The 17010-nt window shown below is 40.1% G+C and overlaps 1 protein-coding gene across 9 annotated transcripts in view; it reads left to right on the plus strand.

Annotated features, from left to right (window-relative positions):
* Positions 1-16564, plus strand: part of DOCK10 (dedicator of cytokinesis 10) — a 297295-nt gene extending 280731 nt beyond the window's left edge. For 6 of the 9 annotated variants that reach the window (XM_051849117.2, XM_051849118.2, XM_051849114.2 and 3 more), the window contains 7 exons: positions 4973-5119; positions 7572-7782; positions 9032-9222; positions 12006-12106; positions 12291-12429; positions 13628-13703; positions 15797-16564. In XM_051849117.2, coding sequence (XP_051705077.2) covers positions 4973-5119; positions 7572-7782; positions 9032-9222; positions 12006-12106; positions 12291-12429; positions 13628-13703; positions 15797-15858 — 927 coding nt within the window. In that variant the 3' untranslated portion in view covers positions 15859-16564. The remainder of the gene's footprint in view (positions 1-4972; positions 5120-7571; positions 7783-9031; positions 9223-12005; positions 12107-12290; positions 12430-13627; positions 13704-15796) is intronic. The other 3 variants (XM_008259243.4, XM_051849115.2, XM_051849120.2) reach the window with 1 other exon arrangement.
* Positions 16565-17010: the final 446 nt, after the last annotated feature.

Here is a 17010-nt window from a genome sequence, read left to right on the forward strand (position 1 = left end):
GAGTCATTCTACATTTCTTTAACTAAATTGTGTTTTCAAGTTAGCTGAATTACAAAAATGTATCCTCTATCACTCAAATATTACCTTTTAGCATGAAGATACATGTAGTCTGAAAGCCTTTCACACACACACATAGAGTAGCCTCAGTGTTGGAGATTGCTTGTGTTTTTCTGGTCACTGTGAATTACAACTTATTAAAAAGGTCAGGGTGACCAAAAGTTCAGGGGGTTGGGTGGTGGCTGCTGATGCTCACCTTCTCAGGGTTCTTTCCAAAGGAGTATCTTGGAGAGGTGATCTCTGAGCATTCTCACAGATGATGGTATCAATTCCCAAAACAAAAGATGAAAGGGGAATAAATCTTTGCCTAATAGATCAGGTTAAGTCTCAAGAGACACAAAAAGAAGTGGGGTAAGAAATTGGAAAATAAGCAGAAATAACCTTCCAGGACCTAGAGCTCTGGGACAAAGAACGTTTTTCATATCATCTGAACGACGTGAAATTGCCAGTACTCTACTCATTTTTAACCTACAGAAAGGCAACTTTATATCATCAACATAATTATTGTTTGTTAAGCTGGAAAGAAAACCTCTCAGTATCCTTATTTTATCAGTCCCCAAGCTCTACTTGTCTGATCAGCACATACTTTTTTGTAATTCCTTAATTATCGCCCCATCCATCCCATATCAGTATTTTCTACCTTCATTTGTAAATCTGGGATCATAAGTCCTTAACTCACCTACTAAAAGAATAGTTGAAAATCCTGTACTAAATGGACTGAAAGGGCTGTTGGGGAGGACTGGGGAGAGCTACTTTGCAATGACCTAATTTGTTCTTTTTTCAGATTCCTCAGTAAAGTGTGCTGACTGTGCACCTGACTTATTTTTTAGTTCTGCCAGTACTTTCAATTGTCTTTTATCAAAAAATTCCAATCTGACCTTAAAAGGCAAACAGTTTTGTTAAACTACAGACCCCAGAGTATACCTAAGCAAGGGCCTCCTCCATAAGCTCAAACCCCAGCCACCTTTGAACAAGGAGAACTGAAGGAAGTCATCCTGATAAGCAACAAATGAGAGCCTCAGATGGCAAGGTTCAGGTGATATTCAAATACCTCTCCCAACACATCAAATGAAGAGCATGAACTATGGTATTCAACAGGAGCAGAAGGTGTACATCCCTTCACATTTGGTGTAAATAAACACCCGATAGACCTGAACATTCCCCCAAAACATGTACAGCATGGAGGTTCTAAGATCTAAGATACAATCTTGACTTTTAGCACAATCCCCATGGTTAGAAATATTTTCTTATTCATGAAGGTGCTTTGTGACCTTTTAATGTCCACAATGATGTGTTTTGCAATCATGTTGAAAAGATTATGAACTATGATATGCAATAGGCACTTTGCTGCCACAAAGGCCTTTGAGTACTATTTTAAAATCCCACATGGACTAATACTTTGATTTTATGGTATTGGGTAGGGTGTTTAATATTAATTGTGTCTGCAATAATCCAGACACTAAAAACAAGTTGAAAACGGTTCCTTCATAGCAGGAACCTTAGAAAATGCAAGCCTTGCATAGCTTGAAGTTTCTAATGCAAAACCTGCCCTCCTTGGCTACAGAAATTTTACACACCGAAGACTATATAAAACATCCCCAGTGTGCCCTCAAAATGCTAATTTCCAGAGTAATGAAATGGTAGTAGTGATCAAACATTAATGGTAATCACTGAAATTCTTAGGCCCTGGTATTTAGCATCATGATAGGAAATTGAATATCTATTGCACAACTTAGAAGATTAGATACCCCTGAAATTAATTAAGTGAAAGACCTGGGGGGATTTTGTTCTACTCACCAGAGTATATAGATGCCATGATTCGCAGTTGTGCCTACATGGATATAGATGCATCTCAGAGTCTTAACGGAAAATAAATTGGAGGGAAGATGCCTGTGTAGGTTTTTGGTTTTTTTTTGTTTGGTTGGTTGGTTGGTTTTTGTTTTTTTTTTTTTTTTTTGACAGGCAGAGTTAGACAGTGAGAGAGAGACACAGAGAGAGAGAAAGGTCTTCCTTCCGTTGGTTCACCTCCCAAATAGACTCTACAGCCGGCGCGCTGCGCCGATCTGAAGCCAGGAGCCAGGTGCTTCCTCCTGGTCTCCCATGTCGGTGCAGGGCCCAACCACTTGGGCCATCCTCCACTGCCTTCCCATGCCACAGCAGAGAGCTGGACTGGAAGAGGAGCAACCAGGACAGAATCCGGCGCCCCAGCTGGGACTAAGACCCGGGGTACCGGTGCCACAGGCAGAGGATTAGCCTAGTGAGCCATCAGGCTAGTGCCTGTGTAGTTTGAAAAACCACCATCTCCACTTTGGAATATCATATACCTGCTATACCTTCCCTGTCAGCTCCCCGTCTATCTCAAAGGCACCCATCTCTATTATATGTCATAAACATCATAACATCATAATTATATGGAACAATTTCTTTGCACTGTAGCTTCTTACCTTAGTATTTAGCCTTTTATTGACATTTCTGGACTATATTTATACACTAGATTCCTCTTTGGATGCATTAATTTGTGAACTTTGAATCAGTTGCATAGAATAGCAGGGGTACTACATTTGACATCCAATAATGATCTGGGAGCACTTCCAATTCTGAAATACCTGCAAAACATCTAAGAAGAAACCAACTTGTTGAAGTATATTTTTATTCTACTTTATAGCCTTCAAGTTTCATAACCTGTGCACTAACTACTGACTCAAAGTCCTTGTTTAACTAGAATTTCCTGTTTCCTAACTACAAGTCAGGAAGGTATTTATGACATTGTAAAATGACATTTACAAAATCAGACTTAAAGGGAAGTGTACAGGTCACATTTCCCATTGCCTTGAAATGCAGTCAACTCATAACCTGGGAGCAAAAGCCATAAAGAAACTGCCACGAGGTTTTTAATCACCTAGTGCATCTGTTTATAAATCAGTGATTCCATAGACAGAGCTGGTGTTGAAACCTTCCTTCAGACAGTGTGCTGTAGCTCAGTGGGCTGTGCTTTGACGGTTTCCTGGGTAAAAGGTAGGCACACATCCCAAACGTTTTCATAGCCGCCATATATCTGGCTCTAAAAGAAAGCTTTTATCCACAAACCCAGGGAGATAACAGGTTAAACTCTGAATTCTAGCTCCTTCTTGCTCATCTTATATAATAGTCACAGTAAGTTTACATTTTAACCCTCCAAACAAAAAGTTAGGATCGCTATTTCTTTCTGTTCCATCACTTACCAGTGAACATCAGAAGGTTTTTATAAGGAAAATTGTAGATCTGATGCAAAATAAGGTGATGGTGTTTACTTATAAAGCACTCAAAACTGAGTTACACTGTTTCCCAGCATATGAGCTAAACCTCACATTGCTTTACAAACATAAGATTTTCTTAATTGTTGTCATCTTTATCATCAACATCATCATCTTACCTAGCGCACATCAAAGGCCTCCTTATAGTAGGTATTGTCCTTAGGACTTACCAATACATGGTGTTGAGTCTACTTTCCCATTCTACAGACCAAGTAGGGATGAAAGAAAGTCAAAAGTCATGACCAAGGGCACAAAGGTCATGATGATGGCAATAAAAACCTGTTTGCCACTACTCATTTTCTGCCAACTTTGGATTCAGAAACTTGTCAGAGGTAAAAATCATAGTTCAAATGTCCCTTTGTGCTAGTTTTGATGCCTTTCCTGAAACCTGGAGACATTTTCCTCATTGCGATTGAAGTTGTAAATATTGCTTTAGCTGTGGCCTTTAGAGGATTCTGGTTGATGGCCTCAGAAGTGTTATCTCTTTAATGTGTCAGTCTGTCAGTTTTAGCCACTAACTTCTGACCTGGAATCAGACAAAACTCTACAAAGACAGCAATGGAAAAAACACAGCGGGCTGGAAGTCATGCTCCGACCTTGCTGTTCCTTCGAAGTCTAGATGAGCAACAGAGAGCTGTGTTTCATGCCTCCAATACCATCACTTTGTAGCAGTTTGGAGTTAGGGTACTTCTAATTAAATTGTCTTGGTCTCTAATGCTTCACAAAGAAATTATTCAATTAAAATATCTTCAATAAAGATCATAGAGTCTTTTCCAGTTGTGTCTGAAATATACTTTGGACCATACTTTAGCCAGTGTGCTAAATCCTGAAATTCAATGTTGAGCAAGGCAATTTTCCTGCCTTAGAAAATCCAAAGTCACTTCGGAAGATGTACAAGGAAACAGGCCATCACTTGCTGGCAAGCACCATGTAGGATAATATGCTTCCAGTGCTGCTATTTAAAAAATAACTCTACATCAGTTAATTTCAGGGCCCTGATGCAACTTATCTTTATAAAAGAAAATTTAATTATTAAATTAATAAAGCTAAGTTGCATCAGGCCCCTGAAATTTTACTAATATAAAGCAGTACTGGAAGCATATCACCTGTAATGTCTGATATGACAACAATATGATGGTGTGTTGCTTTTCCTCCAACATCCTATGGAATTAATGTCAACCCATTTCTATATCTTTACATGCCATACAGTGTTTTCTATGCTAGTTTCGAAGATTGTAGCAGACAAGTATCAGCGGCTCTTTGAATAATGCCAAAATTACTCAGGAGTTTGTGTTCTACACTAGGCTGCCACAAGAGGGCATTCTTCCCCCAAAATATGTTTAGGCATATGTATTACCACTGATTTCCACAAATAGAGAAAACATTTCATAAGGTTTTGACCTGCCTTGGGGATATTTACAGTGATGTTTAATTGAAACATATTTTGTTTCCTTCACTTGATTTTTTTTCTGATTTTGGACTTTGTAGGGTACCAGTCGTTGAATTGGGATGACAACCAAAAGACTGGATATATTTTTTAAGTAAATGGCTTTCTGTTCTCCCTATGACTTGTAATTGAGAGTCTGTAATAAAATCAATGGTTCATTATGTGTCTTCCATAGGGATTTTTTGAGGAGGAAGAAGGTAAAGAGTATATTTATAAAGAGCCAAAGCTGACAGGTCTCTCCGAGATTTCCCAAAGACTGCTCAAACTCTACGCAGATAAATTTGGAGCAGACAATGTGAAGATAATCCAGGACTCCAACAAGGTACAGAAAAATAAATATTTATACAAGTGCTTAGAATTGGCTTATTGTTTTTGCTTTTAACTACATTTATTGAGTTTTAATTTTCTGCCTGATAATGCAAATTAAACTATTTGAGGTATTTTGCTTGGTTTTCTTTTTTTTTGGGGGGGGGCATTTATTGATGACATACAGTGAGGTTCAAAAGCATTGTACGTGTTTATTTAAGTAACTTTTAGAGGAAGTTTATTCATTCTGTACTTCTCCCATGGTTCATTTACATTTGAATAACAATGCATTAAGGCACAGTGGTGAAACTGAAGGAAACAAGTTGAAAATAGTCACTCAGTCAAGGAGGTAGTTCTGGACAATACCAGTGTGGAAAGCTAATCTCTGTGGTTGTAGCAGACTTGCCATTACATTGTGTTAGCCTGTGAATGTCTAGTTAACCTCCTGTTTGCTCGAGAAGGCAGAGGCCAACATACTGAAGTTCTGTTACTCAGAATCTTTTCATACTGTCTTTATCCAGCTAACCCCCATTAAGCGCCCACTGCACACTTGGCCCAGAATTGGAGGCTGGAGCACATAGAGTCTCTTTCTTCCAGAACTTAAAATTCACATGAGACTTAAAAGAGAAATATCTGGGCAAAACAATTAATTGAATAGAATCATCCAGGTCAGCACTATGGTGTAGTGGGTAAAGCCGCTGCCTGCAATGCCAGCATCCCATATGGGCACCGGTTCAAGTCCTGGCTGCTCCACTTCTAATCCAGTTCTCTGCAACAGTCTGAGAAAGCAGTGGAAGATGGCCCAAGGTCCTCAGTCCCTGCACTCACGTGGGAGACCCAGAAGAGGCTCCTGGCTCCAGATTGGCCCAGCTCTGGCTGTTGCAGCCATTTGGAGAGTGAACCAGTAGACGGAAGACCTCTATCTCTCTCTACCTCTCTGTAACTCTGCCTTTCAAATAAATAAATCAATGTTTTAAATAAAAATAGAGTCACCAGTGAAGTATCACAAGAGTAGTGGTACAAGAAGTCCAAAGAAAGCTCAGAGTAGGGAACTCCCGGAATATCTTACTCTTCCTTAAGTGACCAATTCAACCCAAAGGAGGTAATTCCTGAGCTGGGTATTGCAGGGTGAGAAGGGGCTTACTAGAAGCACATGCAAAGAGAGAGGAATGACAGATGTGTTAGGATAATGGCAGATCTTCGAAGCATAGGTTGGATAGAAGCGTGTAGCAGAAGGTGGAGCTGGAAAAACTGGTTTGTGCCAGTGTGGCAGGGTTCTCTTGGGCCACACACAGAAACAAAAGGCACTTGTATTACCTGCCCTCTTATACAAAGCTGGTATTTGGAGAGATCTGAGCATGAGATCACTGAGTCTGGAAGAAGTTGTTGCAAATGGGTCCACCCTCCTCCTCCTCAGCTGGAAAGGAGCAGTCACTTTCCCCATAAAGGCCGACAGCTAGAACTACTGTTACTAGTGGCATCCCCAGGTGCAGAGCTCCTGGTGAGATGGGGAAAAAGCTGAATTTGATGAGAGATCAACTTGAGTCTTCACTGTACCACACCACCATTTAGTAGCTGGTAATCTTGGAGAAGTTAGCTGGCCACCCTGAATTTCCAATTTTAATCAGTAAAATAGTTACAATTATACCCACTTTACGTTGTCAGTATTAGTTAACTTTATAAATAAGTTCATGAGGTTCCTCAAATGTCTGGACTTGAACAGGCAGTGGATGGGTAGACAGATGAAGAAAACTGGAATAAGTTTTAAAATTATTCAAAGTATTCTCAGAAAAGAAACTGAGAATCATCTCTTACAACCTAAAAGGAGAGCAAAAGCAATCCCTTTGGTTTTCTTGGGAACCCCCCTCCCATGTTCCCTGCTATCTTCCAAACCTAACCACCAAAGGAGAATTAGAAAAGGAATGATAAAACAAATTGTGACACATGAGAGAAGGAATTTGAGATATTGAAAACACAAATATTTGCAGTTATATGAAAGGTTAATCAGCTCATCTGCCACATAGACAAGGCACCTCCCTCCACTTTACATCCCAAAGCTAATGGCACCAGTCCAGGTGCATAGTTAGATCACAGAGGGCCAAAGACACATACTTCCACTCGAGGAGCTTGCATTCTAAAGGCAAGTGGACATTTGTTACAGAGAGAACTAAAATAAAAGGTTGAAGTCGTATGTCATAGCCAGACTCACGTTACAAAGAGCCTCAGCTGCTTGGTGAGCTAGCTCCAATCCTACCTCTACCGCAACCTGAATGCGTGAATGCAGTCTAGCCAGTTACTCTTTCTGTGATCTCACCCAGCTTGGAAGTGATGGGATAGCCTGCTTTTGTCCAAGGGGAGAAAGTCAGCCTTCTCCAGAAGCTAGCTGAGAGGACACAGAACGTCTGCCTTTCTCTGGGGAGTATGTAATGACTCACCACTTTTTCTTCGCCCATGATGTGCTAACACAGGTAAACCCCAAGGATTTGGACCCAAAATATGCCTACATCCAAGTGACCTATGTCACTCCATTCTTTGAGGAAAAGGAAATAGAAGACCGGAAGACGGATTTTGAAATGCACCACAACATCAATCGCTTTGTCTTTGAGACGCCATTTACACTGTCGGGCAAGAAGCATGGTGGCGTGGCGGAGCAGTGCAAGCGTAGAACTGTCCTGACAAGTAGGTGCAGGGCTGGGCAAAGCAGCGGCTCATAGGCACCTGCTCCAGGGCAGGCCCCTTAATGAGGCTGGATTGGTGGAAATCGAGAGTCATTTCAGTCCTGTAGATCACTACCCAAAATGCACTAGCTTGGAAATGGTTGCCAGGACTTCTTTCCTTTAGAACTTACATAAGTCTCATGGTGTCAGTGTCTTGGGAAAGGCACAAGGCACTCACCTTCCCTGTTTTCTCTCCCTGATTCTGCCTCAGGGGCTTCATGGTTAGTAGCTCTCATAATTGTGAGCTTTGGGGCAAGCATTCTGGATACAGATTCTTCATTTGTTAAGTGAATGCAGACACTGATCTCCAGTGCCTCTCCCAGCCCTGTGCAGATGTAGCTGGTGAGCCAATCATCTTTTCATGTACTCAACAAACATTCATTGAGTAACAACCAGACGTGGCACTGTCCTAGGTCCTGAGAATTCAAATACTAAAACATGGTTCTTGTCCTCAAAGAGTTCACAGCCTAGTAGGAGAAAACGCCAAGCAAAGCAGGAAATCCAGGTGGGCACAGTGTTGGAAATGAAAGGGAATCATACAGGAAGGTCTCCTAAGACCTAGTGATGGGACAGATAAGCAAAGGCCTTCTGGAGGAATGATACCCGTGCTGTCTTGAGAGATGAACAGTCTCAGTTATATAAATCTGTGAATGCTACTGTCATACAAACTAAGAAACACTCACCTGGAAAATTATCAAGAATTTTTATGATTAAAAAATCTAGACCAAAGTTATTACAGTACATACTATTCAATATATATTCAAGTATTCCTTGTTGTGGTTTAGTGCAGTCTTTATTTGAGTTACAAATTGCAGTAGAACCTGTAATCTTTTCAGGGGTTAGAGACTCTTAAGTTCTTAGTACAGCCCTGAGTGTAAGTGCACACGAGGGTACTTCAAAAGGCTGGTGGTAAAATAGAGTTAAAATATTCAAATCCATCCATAATTTTTATAATACATATTTTCCATAAAAGTTTTGAAGACCTCTCATATTATCTAATCAAGAGTGGATGACCATGCCAAGTGAAAGTAGCTGCAGCAAAAGCTAAAATGTAGAAGAGAGAATGGCACCTAGGAAAAAATGACTCACACATGAAAATCATGCAGAGTGGACTGTGCCATGAAATCATACAAGGTCCTCTGGGCCATCAGGTGGATCCTTGATGCTTCACTAACCCTAAACTCTTAAATCTTTATATGGTTTCTGTGCAGCAAGTCACTTGTTCCCTTATGTGAAGAAGAGGATACAAGTCGTAAGCCAATCAAGCACAGAACTGAATCCCATTGAAGTAGCAATTGATGAGATGTCCAAGAAAGTTTCCGAACTTAACCAGCTTTGCACAATGGATGATGTGGACATGATCAGATTGCAACTCAAACTCCAAGGAAGTGTCAGTGTGAAAGTGAGTAAGCATGGCCTAGGGATGAGGTACATGTGACCAAGAAAACTTGGCCTTTAGTGCTCTGGGAATTCCACAGTGTGTGTAAAAAACAGTTCTCTATGTGAGATACCATACAACACCTTCATCCAGGCCCAGGTGTACATACACATTGGTGATGCCACACATTGCAGAGATGCATCTCTTAAGTTTAGCTGAAAGAAATTTCTTCTTCCTAAGTCTACCCCCTCATCTTCTCTGGATAACTAACTTCTACATCTGTATCCTAATGAACAAACATGACACTCTTATGCATGTCTATCATTAATAAGCCTATAAAAATATTCCCAAAAATCACTGTTTACTAGTTCATACGTGTATTGTTGTGATGGGCAGCAGGTGGCGTGTTCACAGTGGGTGACTGGAAAGGAGAGAATTAATGAACTATTTGCTAAGATATGAGCATCATTTAGAAAAACCAGCAAGGCTAGTAACACTCAGAGGGTGTACTACCTGAGACCTGAAGATGCAAGGAGAGGAGGATTCGTGGGATCTGAGATGATTGCTGACAGAGTCAGTTGATGGTGCGTAGGCATGATCTCCACTAGAGGACTACAAGGAGGAAGGCCAGGGCCTAATACCCTGATCAGAGCCCCGACTAGAGTGAGTAAGACACTCAACTTGGGCACAAAATTTAAGGGGATCCCAAACAACTCTGTAAGCGAGACAAAATCATTTTTAATGTAGTATTTTTAAACATCAAAATTAGTGCCAAAGGTCCATATGAACAAAGTCTTAAAATTTTTAAGAAAGCAGGCCTGAATAGTGCCCTGCTGAGCTGTGTTGGAGCCTGGAGGGTGAAGAGAAGTCAGCCATGATGCACCTGACACTGACAACATGCTCCTCTTTCCCACACTCTTGTCTGTGTGCTCCGCTAGCTGACCACACACATACACAAACCAAAAGGCTAGAAGACAAGTGAGCCATTATCCTACTCCATGCAGGATCACTTCCCAAGGCACGTAAATGAGTGGAGGGGGTCAGGGAGTAGAGAAGCAAAGGAAAACACCCAGTACCATTTCTGCATCTTCATACTGGCCGTGCCTCGTGTTCATAGGCATCTGAGGTCTTAGCTTCCTTCTCCTATTACCTGATTCCTTCCCAAGCCCCACTGTCCCATCAAAAGAATAATATGCAGAGGCTGGTGCTGTGGCACAGGAGGCTAAGCCTCTGCCTGCAGTGCCGGCATCCCATATGGGCACCAATTCATGTGCTGGCTGCTCCTCTTCCAATCCAGCTCTCTGCTTTAGCCTGGGAAAGTAGAAGATGGCCCAAGTGCTTGAGCCCCTGAACCCTCATGGGAGACCTGGAAGAAGCTCCTAGCTCTTGGCTTCAAATCATTCTGGCTCCAAGTGTTTTGGCCATTTGGGGAGTGAACCAGCAGATGGAAGACTTTTCTCTCTTTATCTCCCTTTCTCTGTCTGTAACTCTGCCTCTCAAATAAATAAACAAAATATTTTAAAAACACACACACAATAAAGTTGATTTTTAAAAAAAGATTAACATGCACCAAGAGAAATGGATCCCCCCACTAGTGTTTGGCTGCTCATATGTGAGCATGACTAGAACCTGGTATGCATTCATTCAGCAAATCTGAAAAATGCCTTCTTGGGCCAGAATCAAAGTCATGCTGTCAAGTGGAACATGATAAAACAGTGAATCCCAGGATGGTGCACACACCAGTACCACTGTGTGTGTGCACACACAATATTTATGTGTTTATTGTATTTTAAAATGTACTTATGTCTGATAAATTGATATCTTTTCATTTGATTACCACTTGTAGTCCTCACCTCTATTCCTACTAAACTGTGGTTTTTTTAACCTGTTGAACTCTTTATTTAGTGAAGCATTCAGCCTGTGACTATAATGTACATTTAAAATATATTATCTCAAAAATAAGAAAAAATTAGATAGAGAAAACCAACTAGCACATCAAGCATCTGAATTCACAAATATTAAATTCAAATAAATGTCTTTAGATAAATAGGAGTCTAGATTTCAAAACCGTTAGATAATAAAAGTTCTGGCAATGTGCAGATTGGCCGAAGTGTGAAAGGGTTGGCAAGTGACTGATGTTTGAGAAGAATAACCATGAGGACAGAGCCAGGTGAATCCTTTGGTACCTATCAGTTATTTGGAGCACAACAGATAACAGGAATGTAAATTAGCATGCTAGGGATGGGCGTTTGGCCTAACAGTTAAGAGACCAGTTAAGGTGCCCGGGGTCCCACATGAAAGTGCCTGGGTTTGATGCATGACTCTGGCTACTGATTCCAACTTCTTGCTAAGGCAGAGCCTGGAAGGCAGCAATTATGGTTCAAGAAATTGGGCTTCTGCCATTATGTAGGAGATTTGACTTAAATTCCCAGCTTCCTGTTCTGGCCCAGTCCAGTCCCAGCCTTCGTAGGCATTCCAGGAATGACCTGATGAGTGGAAGGGGTCTCTCTAGCTTATTCTCTCTCTCCCTTTCTCTCTCTCTCTTTCTCTCTCTCCCTTTATCTCTCTCTCTTTCTCTCTCTCCCTTTCTCTCTCTCTCTTTCTTACTCTCTCTTTCTCTCTCCTCCCCAACTTCTTTCTCCTTCTCTCACAAATTGTTTTTTTTTTTTTTTTAATTACCACAAGCTGGCATGAGAGAATTGGAGGGACACATGATTGGTGCAAATGGTTGTCACTTCTTCCAGCTTTGGAGAAGGTTCCATGGAGGAGGTGGGCTCATCCTCAGCCAATTCTCTTCTTCCTAATAGGTCAATGCTGGCCCAATGGCCTATGCCCGAGCTTTTCTTGAAGAAACAAATGCAAAGAAATACCCTGACAACCAAGTAAAGCTTTTGAAGGAAATCTTCAGGTAAGTGTCTCTTAGTTGAAACTTCTTCAAACAAGGCATGATAAGTTTCCCAGAAAGCTGACTAATCAACCCTTTTCAAGATGGCCGAGTCTAAATTACCTGCCCCAATTTAACCTTAAATGTCACTGAACTTAATGCTACTTCTTATGACCGGCTGTTAACTTGTGTGATGTTCTCACTAAAGGCAGTTTGCAGATGCATGTGGGCAAGCCCTGGATGTGAATGAGCGCCTTATCAAGGAGGACCAGTTGGAGTACCAGGAAGAACTGAGGGCACATTACAAGGACATGCTCAGTGAACTCTCTGCAGTCATGAATGAGCAGGTGAGCTTTCCTGAGTGTGACAGGCCCTCTTTGAGGATGGAAAGTAACCGTTGCACCACAGTGCTAGAAGGACTGGACGGAGTTTGCTTTCTTGTTCTGGAAGTCACTGTACTTTCTGTTAGTACCATGTTGCTGAGATGTTCTCTCCCCTATGCACAACAGCCCTTACCTCAAAGCAGCGATTAGATTGGGAAAACAATAATCTGAGAATTCAGGAACTTTCCATGGTTTTTAGAGGTGTTTACACAGCCTTGTGAGCTGTTGGCTTTCTAGAACACAGAGGTCAGATTAGACATTGAGGAACATTGGGATGGTCTTCCCATTAGGCTGTGACGTGGAGTTCCGCAATCTGCCACCAGGGGTCTCTGTGCCACACTCAGGGAGAACCACATGAGGAGTTACTGCCTTTGACTGCCAGGGCTGCCTCTCAGATGCTGGGCCTCCTGCAAATGTGCATAATATGAATACAACTAAACTCCCTCCTCTTAAGCAAGCCGTTCACAATTGCTTCCATGTATCCAGCGTGTTCTGTAAGACTGTGCATAAAGGCTTACTTTTAGTAATCACAGTGCTTTGGGGAGTGCTAAACACCAAGTGACAGGGAGCCAAATGCTCCCTCCTTGAACCCTCATGCTCTGCCTGTACACCCACAGTCCCCTCTAGGAGATCATTGTGCTCCTTGCAGTAAACTGAAAGTGAGAACTTGAACTTGTCTCCCCCTAGCATCTCATGCAGAGGAGCCACTCTGGTTGGTGACTCCCTCTCTTTAAATGACCTGCCACAATTTTTGTGACAGTAGTCACAAAATATGAAGTGCATTTTCCCCCATACATTTCTTTTTGCATCTTCTCCCACCCACATTTTTAATTCCATGGTAGCCAGATGATGAAGGGGTTGATTGACTTACATTGGAAAAATGGATCTCCCTGGATAGGATTTATAGCAGAGACCATATTGGGTTCTTTGGGGGGTAATGGAAATTAATAGCCTTAATGGGAGAAATAATAAATTATTTATAAATATTTTATAAATAAAATATCTCCCCCTTAGCATGGGGGAAATAATAAATCTAGGAGTAAAACAAAAGGAGCAAACAATGGATCAGGAAGTGGCGAAGGAATGCTTTCCTCCAACTGTAAATCCTGTCTGACCTGAAAACTTGGAGCGAAAATGCTTTTCTCTTTTTCTTTCCTGGCAGCTCTGTCGTGGTCCGTGTTTATACAGCTTCTGTTCCTCTGTGTCTAGTATTTCCCTCAGTACTGTAAGCAAAAGTGGTATGTTTTTCTTTCCTATGTCTACTCTATGCATTGTTGTCTTCTAGTCTACCTATCTCTTCCTAGCTGTTCATCTGCATAGTGGTTGATGTTCTATAAAATTTTATGTAATTAGAATAACATTATTTCCATTTCAAAGTAGATCAATGAAAAAAAGGAAGCCTGATGATTAAAGCTTATGTTAATAACTTAAGCTTTTTAAAAGAATATTCCTGCTTCATCAACTTTTAAAACATATTTGAGGTCATTTATTTCCAGAACAAAGATGTGCTGTATCTCAAAATACTAACACAAAAATGTAGAGACAAGAATCAGGTGACTGAAAGGAGAGAAAAATAATTTCCTTTCCAGGAAACCTTTGCTAGAGGAAGCAAAATTTGACACTAAGTTTCCTGGAAACTGACATAAAGAGAAGAAACTGATAGACTGCACAGGTCTTGTTGTTCTGTGAAAGGAATAGATCGGTTAGCAGCCATGTCAACTTTCTCATGGTCCCGAGCTCCAATGGGGATTTGTCACAAGGCCTTAATATGAAGGAATATTTCATAGACCTGAAGTGCACTCCAGAAAGTTCATGGGAAATGGAATTAAAAGATGAGTTCATTTTGGTGCAAAATTTTGATATGCATGTATAGTTCTTCATAATACCCATTTTTTATGAACTTTTTGGACACTCCTTGTATATAGGAATTTCAAATATTTTTCACGCCAAAATAAATTTTTTTAGTTCCAGTTTACTTTTTCCTTGAAGTTTTTAGAGCATCCTCATATATACTCATGCAAATATTCTGGACACAGGTACATATTCTAATTTTAATGAAGAAAAAAGTCTACAAATGAATTTTTGAAAACAAAAGAAATTAGAATGCACAGATGTGCATAGGAATAATAGATAGAATTAGTCATTCCAAGAGTGTCTAGAAAAGTCTTAGAAGAGTATTCTGGGGCCAATTCATTAACAAAATCTAAGGAAAAAGATGGAAAAGGATAAAGTGGATGCTAATGTGTAAAATGGAGATGTTGACATGAAGTAGTTTGAGTTGTTAGTGACAGGCAGGCAATAATTACTGTGTATTTGACCAGAATTCCACATTTTTTATAAATACTTAATAAAAAGGACCATAGTATCCTCTTTTGACTGAGGTCAAATTAACGAATATATCCAGCTGAAAGATAAGTATAAGATGCTTATCTGGGGCTTGGTTCAACATTCAATGGGAATGACAGTGTAGTGAGGACAACTACAGTGATAAGTATCAAATATAAAGTACAGAGACAGGAACACACCCTTTATATGTTAGTATCAAGTAGGCGAGACGCAAAGGCAATTGCTGTGAGAGTCTCAAATACTCTGAACACATCTGTGGTGTCATTTGTGCAGAACGTGTGACACTGAACAAGGGTGGTGTGGGATATGCAGAGGCTAAGTGCTCTGTGGGAGACAGATGTAGCAATTCCATCTTGGAAGAGAGAAGCTAAAGGTCACATGGATATATGTGAATATATTGGGAAAATCACCTTAGCTAGAAATTCTAAATATAATCTGAATACAGTCTCTTCTGTACAAAGATTATTTTAGGGTTGTCTAAGGTTTCTGTCCTTGTTACTATGTTTATAGATCATTATTTGCATAGATATTATGCAAAAGTATTATTTAGACTTACTAACATTATTTTCAAAAGTAAAATCTTGTTATGATTGTTTTCTTATATTCTCATTAATAAAATAATTTAAATATGGTTTCCAGTGTTTCCACTGTATGGGTAGATTTTGATAATATAAACATTTGGAATAGAGTAAAAAGCTGAAATTTTCAGATGCATTTGTAAGTTTCATTCCAACATTTATAAATTGGTATCTGTTATTCAGAGTATTGTGAAGCTACTTCAAATCTGACCAAGAGGGCTAACATGTGAGCTTGAGAAAAAATTCTTCATATTGACTATGATAAGTGTATTTTCAAAATTTGCAGCTACTCCTGGGGAATGAAAATCACTGTTTCATTTGTATTGGCATTGATGTTTGACGGTGTTAAAGTTGACCTCCTTATTATTGTGCTGTTTTACTGTGTTTCGTCCTGTCCTCTTTTTAAGATTATGGTCCGGGACGACCCACCAAAGCGCGGAGTGGAGCGAACTTGCACTCGAGTAACTAGCAAGACGACTCCAGCCCTGCCCACTGTCTCTGTCTCATCAAGTGCTGAAGTTTGAGGGGAGGTCTGCAGCATCAGACACACCTCTCAGAGACCTTTCTGAGTTTGCAGCTAATCTCGGGGAAGAGAAAGATAGATTTAATTTATTTGCAGTTTTTATGGTGTTAATATTTTTGTTTACCTCGCTAGCTTGAGAGTTTTGCCAGCCTCTGAATTTGCACAATTTCCTATTATTATTTTTCTCTGAGCAGTGTTGATCAAGCCAAGCTGAATATTTGCCATGAAATTCCAATGAATGTGTAGCTCAAAGCAAATTCTGAGTTTGCTGTCAGTTATATGTTCAATTCCCAGTCCCAGTACACATATTTTAAAGGTCAAAGTGAATGTTTTTGTAACATTGAAGCATATTTCAGATGTAAATAGAAGATTGTAAAATATATGGTTTTTACCAAATTTAAAAGAACCTTTTTAGTTAATACTTATGACAATGCTAGAATTATATGAATAACATTTCAGATACCATTATATTAAAAATATTTGTCTATGTGTACAAAAGTGTTGATAAATACTAATCTTTAAAATTTGTGGAGTTCTTTTATTTGTAATATATGTTCTCTTAAAAGCAATGGGATGTGAAATTATAGAAGTATTTTGTTGTTGTTAATAGAAATAAAAAATTCGGTTACTTTGCATTTGGTTGCACCTCAAAGCATGGACGAGTAACTGCTCTGGATGTCTATTGAATGCAATCCCATATTCAATACTTGTGATGCCTTACGAAGAAGTTAGGAAAAGACTCCCATCTCAGCTAGGAAGTTTCCCCAAAGAGTGAACTAAATGGGACAGGGATTTCCAAACATGGGAAGCTGTTAAAATGATTTAGGGAAAATACAATGATTCAGAGACTAAGGGGTTGCAGTAGTTATTTGGACTATTCACAACATTCCATTTCTACACTCTCTAAACTTGTGGTAGATTGTATTTTCCTGCCTCTTTTGAAGTTAGGCAAGAGAACATAACTGGCTTTAGCCGCTGAAATGTAAAATGTGAGCCAGTGACATGTGTCACTTTCAGGCAGAGGTTTTAAAAGCCAGTAAGTGGTTCTGTTCAGTCCCTCCCCCTAGTTATCTTTGATTCACCGGAGTCCCCAGTGAA

This window comes from Oryctolagus cuniculus, chromosome 3 (assembly GCF_964237555.1).
Source record: "Oryctolagus cuniculus chromosome 3, mOryCun1.1, whole genome shotgun sequence".
In the NCBI taxonomy this organism is placed as follows: Eukaryota; Metazoa; Chordata; class Mammalia; order Lagomorpha; family Leporidae; genus Oryctolagus; species Oryctolagus cuniculus.